The sequence below is a fragment of the Enhydra lutris genome, unplaced genomic scaffold (assembly GCF_002288905.1).
Source record: "Enhydra lutris kenyoni isolate GAN:26980312 unplaced genomic scaffold, ASM228890v2 scaffoldscaffold2, whole genome shotgun sequence".
In the NCBI taxonomy this organism is placed as follows: Eukaryota; Metazoa; Chordata; class Mammalia; order Carnivora; family Mustelidae; genus Enhydra; species Enhydra lutris.
This window is the reverse complement of record NW_019154086.1, coordinates 17,964,799-17,979,791: the sequence shown is the minus strand read 5'-3', so window position 1 is coordinate 17,979,791 and position 14,993 is coordinate 17,964,799. Positions and strand designations below refer to the sequence as shown.

The window sequence follows — 14,993 nt, the reverse complement described above, 5'->3', positions numbered from 1 at the left end:
TGCTCTGCCTACATCAACAGCCTTGAACAGAACAGAGTTGCTAAGTGACATACAATTCTATCCCATTTTCATCTTAAAAGACCAAATTAGTATATCAATGAATATCATGTCTGTATGATGATGAATATGACTTACAAGTTAAGATTTTGAGACAAAAGGGGACATAAAAAGATAAATAATTTTGAACAAGTTCATATGGATGGTCCAAAGATATCCACCTATACTCCATTTGTTGAATTCATTGAAGATTGTGATGTACCACATTATAATATTTGATGAAAGTTTAAAATAGTATTTCTTTTCATGAAAATTCACAGGCCCATGTTTACATGGTAGAGTATTTCCCTCATTACTTTTAAAATAACAAAATTTCATTTCTCCTCATTTAGTCTCAAATCAGTGATCCAGAGGCATATCAGAATAAGACAATATTTTATGTTGTACCAGATTAAATTCTGATCTCCTCAATGTGAAATTTAGACTTTGTAAAGGAAGAACAAAGAACTTTTCTTCTGAGTTGCAGACAGAGTGCTACTTAACTGTTTCTCTTAACTGATTTTGTGGTGAGAAATAGGAATGTTCCAACTTAACAGTTGGCACATGATTTTTTTTTTTTTTTTAAAGACTCCTTTTTCTAAAGACTTCTTCTATTTATCTTCAGGCCTAGTTCATAAAGCTTTAATGGGCTTTAGGATTCAATGCAAGGTAACATAAAATCATAGACTCTGAAGGTGGTAAGGATAGAAACACATTTCTCAGAAGGTTGTGACTTGCCCAAGGTCACATGAGTGGGAGGTGAATTAATGGTCAGGGATTTGCAGATTCAGATTCTGTACCCTTTCTGGTTCTAGATGAAAAACTAAGGACCAGAGGATGAGGATCCTATTTGGAGGATGATAGAGGTAGACTACACCAAAAATTGCTTAGTGACTCCTTAGGCCCAGATTGAAAGAAATTTATTTTGAGAATTGAAGACAATCAAACTGTTCTAGTTTATGGTCAAATTTCACTTTAGTTGGAAGTCACCATAATTCCCCATTTGGCCTCACACCTAAATGCTCATCTATGTGTAAAACGATGCTGGTCTGTTGGGCCTTGTCAGGCTGCCTCTTTCTATTAAGAAAGAGTTTAGGCTCTAGGGTCAGATCAAGTGCAGATCAATGCAAACTGTTGAACTTCTCTGTTTAATAAAGTGAACATTTGACCTCATGCAAGGATTAGCAGGTTGGTATATGTAAAGAGAATACAGGAGAGTGTTGGCACATATTGAGAGCTTAGTAAGCATTGACTCTTATTTCTTCAGTTTGATGGTCCGGCTTTCAAAAGACTCATCCATTCAGACTTGAGAGGGGACCTAAAATCTTCTTGTTCAATATCTTTACTTTACAGATGAAAAAACTGAGGTCCAGAGAAGGGAAGTGGCTTCTGAGCTAATATGCAATAGGCCCAGGTCTCCAAATTGCTGTTTGGGGTCGTTTTTTACTTTTCTAGCCACACTCTAAATAAGCCTTTGGTCTTCTTTTGGATAGAAGACTGAATCTGACCATTTCTCACATCCATTACTACCACTTGGGTTCCAGATTGAAACCATCCAAACTTGGGTTCAAGCCATCATAATTACTCTCCTGTATCATTGCAGTAAACTACTAGCTGGTCTCTCTGACTCTCCCATCACCCCCTTCAATCTAGTCTCAACTCAGCAGCTTAGAGAGTTTTTGTTTTTCTCTTTGACAAAGCATTGTGTCCTCTGCTTGCTCACTTGATCTTCTGTTACTCTTGTTCATTCTATTCTGGTCCCCTGGCCCTCCTTATAGTCCCTTGTACATGCCAGGTATTCTCTGAACTTGGGGTTCTACATTTGCTGTTTCCTTTACTTAGAATGCTTTTCACAAGGTATTTGCAAGGTTTGCACTCCCTTCGGATTTTTGTTCAAGCATCACCTCAGTGAATCCTGGCCCGACTATTCTAGTGCAGTTGCAATCATTGGCACTTTCCATTTTCCTTTCCTGCTTCCTCCAGCCACGGCACTCATTACTTATAACATATTGTATATTACTTTCAGTAATTCAGTGTCTACTTTAGAATGCAAACATTATGAGGGCACTACTTTTTCATGGCTATATCTCCAGTGTCTAGAACACTGTCTGACCCACAAGAGATCCCAGTAAAGGTTGGATGCGTGCATGAATGAGCAGTATGATAACAAGACCTCTGGGATATTCAAAAGTGTATGTTTTCTTAGGGTTTTGTTGTTGTCGTTATGGACTAAACCTTGTTAAAGAGTCCTGCTGTGACATCGGACTTTCCAACATAAGAAAATATACTTTTTTTTTTAACACACAAAATGCTCATTTTTGTGTTGCCACAGCTTGTCCAACGTACCTATATTTTTCTTGAGTTAATTACTAGAAAGAAAATATTCTATAAAACCAAACCAAACCAAAAACCACTCTCCTAAAACCCTATAAAGAATATATTTTAGTTTTGATGAATTGGGAAAAAACACAATTGTCTCCTTTCTTTTTCTGGGTTCCTAGAGAAATCTCAAAGAAAAAAAAACGTAGACAGGAGGTCAGCACTCATGAATCAGATTTCATCTTGATAGGCTTTTTATAGACCTGTAACAAAGTGAAGCCCTGGAAATTGTGTTAGGTAATGGGGATTCTGACAGACCCTTTAAGTACGTGCAACTAGGAGGTGCTGCTATAATTCTGCTGCTTCAGATGAAAATTCCAAGTGTTTTCATTAGGTACAACAGCTGTTTCTATTACAGATAACAGATCTCAGAGGTGGGGATGCTGATACCAACTTCTAGTGGGCTCAGAACACAGTGTAGCTTGTACAATTAGGGTTTTTTTTAATTATTTTTTTTTCTGCACATGCAAATTAACTCTGTAGCAGTAAAAGGAAATTACTTACTTGCTACCGGAATTGTCTGAAAGTGATATGATCATCCTTTGTAGAGCCACATTAACCAAATTAAAAGCCCTTGGGAAAAATTTGGCACCCTGTTCCTTCCCATTCACATCTTCCTAAAGAGCTCTCAAGAGCTTCCGTTTAGAAAGCTAGGATCATTACCAGGGCTTTTAATTTGGAAAGACTGGCTGCTCACCAGTGAGACTTTCTAGACACCTAATGGTTGGGTAAAGTGACTTTGCAACGTTCCAGCTTCAGATGCTTTGAGTTTGCTATTCTGACTCCTGCTCACTTGCAGGTATTCTCCGGCACATGACAGAGATCCACAGCTCTGCTGCTGGAGCTTGTCTCCAAGATCAATGTTCTCACTTCATTCTCTTTACGAATGCACATATCACTCCTCCTTGGAGAAACGGAATCTATTCCTTCAACCCTGTGAGGCTGGACTGGTTTGTAACTATTTTGACCAGTAGAATATGGCAGAAGTCCTGGGCCTAACCTTTAAGACTGATGGTTTTTATTTCCTTTCTTCTTGAAATAGTTCCTTTCGGAGCCCAGCTGTTTAAAGCCTAATTCACATGAAGAGGCCGCATGCAGGCACTCCAGTCAGCTATCTCAGTTGACTGATGTCATTTGTCAACCATATGAGTGAACCATGTTGTAGTCTAGTACATCTTAGCCTTCAGAATACGGCAGCCCCCGGCATAGAAGCCACCTGATTGAACTAAATGAGAGACACTGAGCAAGAACCACCTAGACAAGTCTAGTCAATGCATAGAATTGAGAGATAATACTGGGTTATTGTTCTAAAGCACTATATTTGGGGTGATATATAACAACAATAAATAACTGCAATAGGGGCAAAGTGGGAAACCACAGGCTAAGCATTCCTATGAGTGTGGACATCAAAACCTAGCTTAGTGTCAGGTGGAATTGGTGATTGTCTATAAGATGGAGACAGGTAGGGACGAATGTTAATTTCTCTTCCATCTTCTTGGCTGCTCCTTGGAATTTCACAATTGGACTGTTGCTCTGTTATCACTGGGATTTGTGAATACAAATATGTAGTTTGTACAAATGTAAATATTTCTGGGATGGATAATGCTATAAACCAGGGTATAGCAAATTTTTTCTATGTAGGGTCAGACAGTAAATATTTTAGGTTTTTACGGTCTCTGTAGCAATTAATCATCTTGGCCAAGGTGACATAGATGATATATAAATGAATGACATGGCTGTGTGCCATAAACTTTATTTATAAAAATAGGTGATTGGCTGGTTTTGACCTGTGGGCTGTAGTTTACTGACCCTATGCTAAAAAATTATTTCTATAACCAACAGAGATATTTGGTTATATTGCTTGAATCTCATCAGAATTGCATTTGATTCACCTCTAGCTCCAATTCCTCTTGCCATTTCCTCTGAGACCCCTTTGCAGGGTTCTCTTCCTAAGTTTGAAATGTACTCCTTGAGGTACTCTTCTCTTCTTATTCAATGTTCTTTCTCAGTCATCTCAACTTCTCGAATGATTTCAGTTAATATCAATTTGCCAACAACCAAGAAATCTCTCTCTATTCAGTTTTTTTCTAGAACTCCAAACTCCTGTATTTCCCCCTGGATATCTTGCCAGCACCCTGAGTTCAACACACTTTTGTGCCAGTTACTAGCTTATAGCCTCTTAACTCCAAACCCACCCTTCTATGATTAGCTCTGTTATCCTGGGAGCTGGAACTCTGCAAACCCCATCTCTGTTTTGCCAGGTGTTAGTCTCTGTCAATAGGAGGTGTTAGAGGGATATTGCAATACCAAAGGGGAAAGCAGGGACTTGGTGCTTCTTGTTCACTTGCTGATCTCCTGTCTGCTGGGGGTTCCTGCGAGCATCATTTTAGCAGGCTTCTTTGCCCCAGAAAGTTATGCTTTTTTCTGTAGTAGCCGTAGAATCTAGTTTTTCCAAAAGTTGCAGAATTACCTCCATTATAAATACCTCCTCACTCCTGCCACACTTCCTCCCATCAGCCCCAGTGAGTTAGTGGCCCCTCCTCAGAAGCCTGGATCTCAACCCTTCAGGATTCCTCCTCCAAGCTTGGAGATAATAGCACCAGTTGAGCAGGGCCTCTCTCTTTTTTTAAAGATTTTTATTTATTTGACAGAGAGAGACACAGTGAGAGGAGGAACACAAGAGGGAGAAGCAGGCTTCCCGCTGAGTAGGGAGCCCAGTGTGGGGCTCGATCCCACGACCCTGGGATCATGACCTCAGGTGAAGGCGGACGCCCAATGATTGGGCCACTCAGGCACCCCTAGCAGTGCCTCTTAGAGGGAGGTCTGAGTTTTGGTCCACAGGGTGGTTCCTGCTTCAAGTTTCCCAGTTTTAATAATTTCAGTCTCTCCTATTTGACTTCCCAGCCCTAATGGGTGGTTGCCGCTCCCTTTAATTGCTTCTTCTGTGCTAAATTATTGTTCTTCTTTGCTTTTTCAGTTATTGAATTAACAATGTTATACCTAGTGGACCATTCTTTATATTATATTCCCTTTCAAATATCTGCAGTGGTTTCTGTCTCCTGACTGGACTCTGAATTTATATTCTCAGCCCAAAGCTACCCCCTCCTTTAAAAAAAAAAAATCTTGTCTATTTATTTGACCCAGAGAGAGAGAGAGAGAGAGGTCATAAGCAGGAGGAGCAGCAGAGGGAGAGAGAGAAGCAGGCTCCCTGTGGAGTGAGGATCCTGATGTGGGGCTGGATCCCAAGATCCCGGGATCATGACCTGAGCTGAAGTCAGCCGCCTAACCAAAGGAGCCACCCAGGCACCCACCAAAGCTACATTTCTGAAATGCATTCTTCCTTAGTAAATGACACCAGCAAACCTCTCCCCATGCCCTGCCCAGTGGCTCAAGCCCAATGTCTGGGCATTGTTCTAACTTATTCTGTTCTCTAAACTCCCTTATGCAATCAGTGAACAAGGCCTATAGATTTGGTTTCCTGCACATTCCTTCTAACTGTCGCTTCTTTCCATCTGTACACCCACCACCACAGATCAAGCCACCGCCTTATAACTGACCTCTCCATGTTTCTGTAGCTCCTCAATCTGTTCTCCCACTGTAGCCCTAGAGATGTATCAAAAAACACTTTCCAGATAAATACTCTCTGAAACACTCTGGGTCCTTAGCATAATTTATCAGTCTTTCTGTGATTTGACTTCTGCTTCTGCACTTCGCTTTGAAACATGTTCCTTGCTCCTTCATTAGTTTTTCTCCCTTTATTGGTTTTCAAATTTGCCATGCTTTCTTTACACTCTTGGTACAAACTCTGCCCTCTCTGTAGAAATCTGTTTTTACCTGGACAGCTACTACATATCCTTAAAATGTTGTATTAGTATCACTTTCTCAGAGACGGCTTTTCTCTCTCTCTCTCTCTTTTAAGATTTATTTGAGAGAGAGAGCATGCACAACCAAAAGTTGTGGGGAGACCACAGAGGGAGAGTGAGAGGAAGAAACAGACTCCCCACTGAGCAGAGAGCCTGTTGCGGGGCTCAATCCCAGGATCCCGGATCATGAGTTGAAGGCAGATGTTTAACCCACTGAGCCACCCAGGTGCCCTTCCAAAATGACTTTTCCGACCTCTCAGACCAGATTTTATTCCCCTATTGATTTCTACAGATTATTGCACATCTACTTTTTAACTATAATATTCAGTAAACTTGTAGCTGTGTACTTGTCTTCTTTCCTAGATGGTAAAGGCCATGTAGGCAGGGGTTGTATTTGTATTGTCCAGCACAATATTCATAACACCCAGTGTTCCTTCCAGCACAGTAGATAGTCAACAAATATTGGCTGAGTTCAGTTCATTTCTGTTCTATGCATTTACCATAGGGCCTCTGAACTGATTACAGAAGACACCCATTCCCTCAGATGCACTAGAATCCATCATGGCTGACTGTTACCTCTTAAACTGGAGTTTCCTTTGGTTTGCTCTTCTCTTATCTGACACCAGTTCTCCCTTTTTGGGTTCTGAAAATGACTGGACAAGACTGAATAGGGAGTAGATTGACTACAATTTATTGCCTTTAACTGGACTGGAGACTCAACATTATTCCCTTCTACATTGTCGAAGAGCTCTGTAGTGTCCCATGAGTCTTCCGAGTACCTGGTGCTAGGTGCAGCTCTGTGCTTGTTTTATTTAACTGAGGTAGCCAATGAAGGGATGCTTCTCTACCTCTAACAACCAGTATGTTACTCCTCCACCCAAAATATCAATGTGCTAGTTTCTTTGTAGTTCCCTGAAAAGTGGGGAAAGTGTTGGGGGGGGTGTTGGACTAAAACATAGATGAGAGGGCTTTTAAAAAGTCTATATTAACCAATAACAAAGAAGCAGATAATGAAAATAGAATATAAAAATGAACATAAGAAGACCCATGAAAGCATACGACCACAATCTGTTGGAGAAACAGACTCGAGGAAACATTATATAAATCCATTTTGAATCTGGTTATACTTCCAGGGAGATGGTTGCATTTATTTAAAAAAGAAAACAAACAATAAAAGAACCTGAAGAGCTCTCTTTTCTTTTTATCTTCTAAACAGATTTGACCCAAGATGGATATTTTCTTTGAGAATAATATATCTTTTCCCTTCAGCTGAAAGTTTTACCTTTTGGATTGTATTCCACACACGTTCTTTATCGTTTCTTCTTCCTTCAAGGGTGTCCATAGCATCTGCCATTAGTGACTGCAGCTGTGGCACCAAGATAAAAATTATCAGTGTGGAATTCACACAGAAATAACTTCTCTAAATACACAGATTAAAACCTAATTAAAAAATCATTTGTACGCTGATGATTTTATTACTCATCTTTCTGACAATGAACACTGCCACCTCGTCTTTGCTTCAGTCATTACCAAGTATTATTGCAGATATAAAATATTGTTAACAATGAAAAGATTCTTCTTGAAAATTTGTAGAAAACATATAGGTTTTAATGTAGTAAGTGTTGATGTTTTGTAAAAAACAGATTCGGATTGTAAAGAATGAAGGCAGTAGTTAATTCACTCAGGAAATGGCATGTAGTACATGAACGCATTTTAGTATTTTCTCCTGAGGCTAATATATCATAATTTGAGGCATCATGCAAAAGCTCACCCGAGGACAACACTAAAATTGCGCTGTTTTATTGCCTTCTAAAGGATGTTAGCTCATTTAAAGTCTTTTACAATTCTTTTATTTTCTAAAATTTCAAAATAACCAAGTTGCCTTTTTCAAAGGCAAGTTTAGAAAATTCCGCCCTTTGCCCAAAATTGCCACATTCCAAGTTAAAACAATCCTGTGCACATGCTGCGTATGTGGCTGCAAAGTAATGAAACTGCATCAAGCCATGTGATGATCAAAACTGAAAAAGAAAGTTCTCTAAAAAAAGAACAAATGCCAGCTCAGTTCACTGTGGCATCAGAGTGTGAACCCTCAGATGATCTCTCTCTACGTTAGATATCGCAGAGCTTAAGCAGGAAGGCGGAGGGTTGAGTCACTCAAGACTCTTCTACTGAGCAGTCCCTGTTTATGTAGCACCAGAGATGATATTACTAGGATTTATTTTCCTAGGTTAACCTACGCTTGGAAGTTGGAAAGTAAAATCTAATACTTAAGGTGATGAAATCTTGCAAGATACATGATTTTTAAATATTTGGCCTATACAAATAAATCCATAGACATTAAATTTTTTTTTCTAGTAGGCATATAAATTATGAAAATAGTCCATGAATCTATTTTCCAAGGTTTCAGATAGTGAGCTATTACACTAACATGTGAGTAAAACATGTCAATAATGCTAGTTTGATGCTCTTTGTCTATATTTAGTAATATAAGTTATTTCCAGAGAGGGAAAAAAAAGCTGCAGATAAGAGGTTAAAAAACCTAAGTGCAGGAAACTCCCCTGTATTTTTTCATTTAAATTTTGAATGTGCTTTTCAGGAAGACAGGATCAACACTATGCCAGCTTCTTAAATTAGCATTTTCTTTGCTTCCTCTTATCTCAGAGGAGCATTAATCATCTAAAATTGGCTATAATATGCACTTTGAAAACTCCATACTTACTGCATTCCTGAATGTCTTATGAGTGGTAGGATAAACAGCCTTTTAGAAGGTGTTCCACTGCACAGAACCATAAAGGTTTAGAAAGTATTCTTGCCAGTTTTGACTTTGTAATTCCCTGATTAATAGACTTTTCCTCACCCCATAGTTTTAAACTTTAGTACGCATAGTTTTATTATTTGGCGAGTCAGACCACTTTATATACTGACTCTGAATATCACTATTTATTTAATACCCTTTTACAGGGTCAGATGTACATTATAAATGTTGGCAGTTCATTTCTTGATGGATTAATTTGTTACAACTTTAAAAGCTCCAAGAGGGAGGGTTGCTTTAGTTATCTGAAAATTACAGGTGATCAGTTTGGGTTGTTCTCATCCCTGCTATGTGAATTCAATTCAGGTCTATAATTAGTTTTGGCTACCTTCAATTAAAGCCTCAAAGTAAAGAGCCCTTCCCTATAAACCATTAGGATCTCCATATATAGTAAATTTTACCTATCCTCGAATGGCCCTCACAGGGGTTAGTAATAGTTTTACAAATGAGGAGCCATCATTCCTAATATTGATTTTTTTTTAAGATTTTATTTATTTATTCGAGAGAGAGACAGTGAGAGACAGCATGAGCGAGGAGAAGGTCAGAGGGAGAAGCAGACTCCCCATTGAGCTGGGAGCCCGATGCGGGACTCGATCCCGGGACTCCGAGATCATGACCTGAGCCGGAGGCAGTCGTCCAACCAACTGAGCCACCCAGGCGTCCCTAATATTGATTATTGTTAGAATATACACATCTATTTGAAGATTGTTTCTCCGAGATATTCTTTCAACTAATTTTTGACTGGCTCTGTGTTTTCTGAGTTCATTCGTCAATTTAGTTAAAAAAGTCATTTGACTAACTACATTTTCCTTTCCAATGAAACAACTGTTTTATCTAAATGGACCAGTGTGGGGGCGCCTGGATGGCTCAGTCAATTGTGTCTGACTTTGATCCCAGCTCAGGTCCTGGGATCAAACCCTGTATCAGGCTTCCTGTTCAGTGAGGAGTCTGCTTGAGGATTCTCTCTCCCTGCCTCTTTGCCCCTCACCCTGCTTGTGCTCCCTCTCTCTAAATAAATCTTAAAAAAAAAATGTACCAGTGTGAATGTGTGTGTGTGTTGCACTGCCAACATATGTATGACACTAGAAATGAATAAAAAAACTCTAAAGACTATTTTGCAGGGTTGGTCTTTATATAGTAATTACTCTTGTCCTCTCACTTTCCTTTACAAGAAAATCATATATTAACATAACTTGGAGTTTAAGAAATAATTTATTATAATTATACTTTATTTAAAACAAAAAGCCTGATCCACGATATGAATAATCAGCCCTTTTCCATGTTTTTACACATCACAAAATTCTTGCTATAAAAATGGAAGCTAGTTGATGAGAGCAAATAAAAGACAGAAACACCTTTCTACATTTTCTAGTTTCTTTATTAAAATGCCTCAGGAGGGTTGGGCAGTTTTCCCTCAGACTACATTGATTCTCACAATTTTTTTTCTTTTCAGAACATATCACTCTTCTGTTAGCCCAGGGCCCATGAAAGCCTTAAGCAAAGAAAAACACTCACCAATTCTGCCTCCTGTTGACTGATGTCCTGTAGATAGGGAATGGTTGCTAGCTCCGCCATTGCTTGATTGATCACTTGGGACTGCTCCTTTACTCTCTGCAGTCCGCTGAGGAGGCTGGCATATTGCAACTTCTCCATCACACCTGAGCACCCGTGGAAACTCCCCTAGTCTCCCAGTAAAAGGAAGTGTTTTAGAACAAAATCACAGATATAGAACTCTCCCCGGGGATTGAAGTCAGGTATTATTGCGATATATTTACATCCTTTGAAGCAATGGCTACCTAGCACAAATAAATGTTTGTTTCCATTATTTTTGAGAATCATCTGTACCCTGCCTTCATGTAGATGAATGTATATAAAAGGGAATGCTTTGCAAGACTGTTCAGAAAGATTTGCAGGTGACCCTGCATAAGGAACCTGGGCTGAGGGGAAAAGAGGGGACTGAAATTGAACATGTATTCCACTCTCCTAGTGGGGATCCCAAAAAGGTGTGTTTGTTTAAAGAGGGGTACTTTATCTATGTCACCAAAGCATCACAGGAGCTAAGAGTTGCCTACTTTCTTGTTTCCTTTCTTTTCTCTTTTCTTTTTTTTTCTTTTTTCCTTCCTCTTTCTTTCTTTTTCTTTCTTTCTGGTTTTATTTATTTGTCAGAGAGAGGGAGAGAATGCAAGTACAAGCAGGGGGAGAGACAGGCAGAAGGAGAAGCAGACTCCCCACTGAGCAGGGAGCCTGCTGTGGGGACTCCATCCCATGACCCTGGGATCATGACCTGAGCGAAGGCAGATGCTTAACTGACTGAGCCTCCCAGGCGTCCCTCTAACTTATTTCTATAAAAGAATATTTTCTATGCAAGTTAAATCCTGAAAAACATTGTGGTAGTTGAATTCTGTCTACCCCAATGGCTTACATTGAATCTCCAGCTCTTCTTTCATCTTTAGTTTTCACTGGATGGCTTTAGACTCTGGTTCCCCTCCTTGAGGTATTAGAGCACTTGATTCTGGTTCCTTGAATCCATCTTGAAATAGGCTACTGTGTACATTTGTAGAGACCACCACCCCCCATAGTATTTTGGGCTTTAAAAAAAAAAGATTTTATTTGTCAGAGAGAGATAGAGAGCACAAGCAGGGGGAGCGGCAGGCAGAAGATGAAAACAGACTCGCTGCTGAGCAGGGAGCCCGGTGTGGGACTTGATCCTGGGACCCTGGGATCATGACCTGAGCTGAAGGCAGATGCTTAATTTACTTAGCCACCCAGGCACTTTATTTTGGGCTTTCTAACAATGGGGGATACCTTTGATAAGATGGCCCAGCTGTGTGTTTTTCTACTGCCAGCCATAAAAGAGGAGACATGACCTTCTCTAAAAATTTTAATACAAACTGTAATGCTTAATGTAAAGTTTATCATAAAATTCTCATTTATATTGGGGAAAGGGGGGCATAAAGTTTATCTAAGGGTTAATAGAAAAGCTTTGGGTTTCTGCCGTGTTTGTTGGGTGGTAAGAAGTGGGAAGTCACAGGAGGATTTAATTTGTCAATTGCTTTCTGCATCCTGGTACCAGAAGAGAAAGTCTGGCTGACCAGTGTTCCTTTATCATAGGGTTCCTCCTGGACTACCTGGACCAGAATCATGAGGTTTTGTTAACGAGGCAGTGTCCTGGGCCTTACTGGGTGAGTCATGTATCTCTTGATATGTGGCCCTAGAAACATTAATTTTAGCTAGGTGCCCTCCTACCCCCAATCTTCTAATATTTCAAATGGAAGTTGAACAAACTGCCATCTGAAAGGCTAGTATCTGAACAAGGACTATTTTAGTCTGTGTATGCTTATAAAACAGATTTTTCTCCCCAGACATTAGAGAAGGCAGACATGATTTTTTCTTCTTCAAAGAGAATCTCTTCTAAAGAGAAAAATTATTAGAAACTAACATTACTAAAGAGCATCTGAATTTCAACTTGAATTTGCAAAGCAGTTCCTTCTGAAATGTCATACTCATATTTTGGCACTTTTCTAGAATCTTGGTAATACAGAAAGATTGAGCACCATTACGTTGTATTTGCTGTGTGTCTCTCTAACACCTATCTATATCACTTAAATAATGTCCTTCTATCCCTGCTAATTTGTTCTTTATGATTAAACATTTATCTGGAAACCTATAAACCTATAGGAGAGATGACTGCAAATTGTGGAATTGGGATCCCTTCTCTGACTTGACAAAATAGCTAGCCTACCCATTTAGTTTAAACATGCAGCTAAACAATGGGATACTGTCAAATAGAGAAAAGCAAGTTGCAGGAGAAACCGTTTTCTTTCTGAAGAAAAATTGCTTTCTTTGTTCTTCTTTAAAATAAACAATGGGGTTCCTTGTAGGAAAGTAGTGTAGTGACTCAACTCCAAAGAGCAGAAACAACAGCAGTCTACTCGGGAACATAATCTATCAGTGTAATTTTCCAAAACATCAGGAAAATAAAAATAGTGGAAGGCAATGGTGCTTTGTTAGCTTGATTGTTGGATGCATAACAAAACAGGAAGTGCTCCATGTGAATCAGATACCAAGGACAGAACATAGTTGACTGCTAACAGTCACCTATCCTCCTCCTCTCCTAAAGCCAATGCAGTTTTTGTCATCAGGAAACTAATAAATTAATATTTTACCTATACATGATGGGGGTCTTTGAGAGACAAAGTGAAAAAGAGATACAAATTGCCATCTAAGGCCAGGCGGAATGTTTTAATGCTGTTGCTTTAAGAAAATAAAGGAAATAACAAGGGATGAAGTAGCTTAAACGTGTAATGCTACCAAGAGCTAAATCTAAAGGAGAAGTAGCCCCTCCCCCAACCCACCCATGAGACTTCAGGAATGATCAAAAGGGTCTTTAACTGCTGGAAAGAGTGTAATAAAGTGGCCAAGATTGAAACTAAAACCTCACACAGGTATAATGAATGTTAGGTAAAGGCTTCAGTCAGAGAATTGCCTACATGTAATAGCAGGTATGGTTAAATGTTTGGCAGATAAGTGATACTACATAGTACCACCAGAAAGCAGAGCCCAAGGTTTTGGGCTGTATTTCCATTTGACATACATATAGAAACATTAATTGCCAAAAAGAGATAGAAGACGCATATTACTGTTCATTTCAAATGTGCATATGTAAACATTTTTTTATGCTTCACTTAAAGGAAATTAAAAGTAAAATTAATGAGGTATTAAAAACATGGTTAGGTCATTTTTTGGCAAGTCAGCCTGTGAAGAAGGCTTCATGCACAGCAAGAGATTTTATTATTTTAACTCTTTAACATTTAGCCCAGGAAGCACAGTACATAAGGTTTGAAACTGACAACAGCCAATAAAGTTAATGAATGGAAAAGCACAGTGGCATTGGGTAGCACGTGAAATCATTAGGACAAGGATCCAGAGAAGGAAAAATACCATTAGAACACAGCTACTGGTTGAATGGGATTGATGTTCAGTAGGATTAAAAGCCACCATGTAGGAAGGGGTAGAATATTTTAGATTATAACTCTTACAATGTCAGAATCATTCGTGTATGGCCATGGTTATTTATGTCTAGTAAAGGAATCTATAAAGTAAGGAAACTGGGATCAGAGTGTAAGGAGAATCGTTGCCTGATACATAGAAACCCCCCTCATACAAGGAAAGCCCTTGTTTCCTTCTGTCATCCTACGGCAAGCGGTGAAAATTCACGTTCCCTGGGAAGGCCTGCTGTGGTTAGTAGATCTACTCCATGGCTGGAGATAACACCTCTAATCCTGGCTTTGTGAGTAGTTCTGAGCACATTAGTGATCTAAGGAAAAAAATTAGAAATCTGTAGGACATCTGCATAATCTTCATTTTAGAAGAATATATAATTTCAGAGTACACACTTGTGTCAAGAAAGAGAAAGGTCTATAAAACAGTCCTTTTGTCAAAGCACACTAAAAACCAATATAAACAATTAAAAACTTCTGCAATTTGTAATGCTTAACAAAGTGCTTCATCATGGATTATGTACTTTGGATCTCACAACAACTCTGTGAGGTTGGCCTGGCAGATATAAGCTTATTTAATAAATGAGAAAAAATATCTCAGAGGTTAAATGATTTGCCTTCGGGTTATACTGACAGAGCACATCTATGGACAAAAGTCTTCATCTACAGGCGTCACAAGTGAAGGTGACAACTAATAAGAACAGTGCAATACCCAAACATTCAAGTGGACAGCATTTGCTATGTGATAAGAAAAGACACACTTCAGGGAATCTTAAAAACACTGTTGAGTGCTTCTTGGGTCACAGTTAATGGTACCATGTAGGAATAATTTCTACTCACCAACTCATTACTTGCTTCATTAATCTAGGTTACCTTTGCAGCCAATTTTATTCAGTCCTGCTT

At 39.2% G+C, this 14,993-nt stretch overlaps 1 protein-coding gene across 1 annotated transcript in view; it reads right to left on the bottom strand.

Moving 5' to 3' along the window:
• LOC111149534 (spermatogenesis associated 16) overlaps window positions 1–14,993 on the bottom strand; it is a 241,417-nt gene that overhangs the window by 54,456 nt on the left and 171,968 nt on the right. Inside the window, exons 8-9 of the mRNA XM_022506632.1 lie at window positions 10,606–10,770; window positions 7,561–7,644 (exon numbers count right to left, since the gene is read on the bottom strand). Coding sequence (XP_022362340.1) covers window positions 7,561–7,644; window positions 10,606–10,770 — 249 coding nt within the window. The remainder of the gene's footprint in view (window positions 1–7,560; window positions 7,645–10,605; window positions 10,771–14,993) is intronic.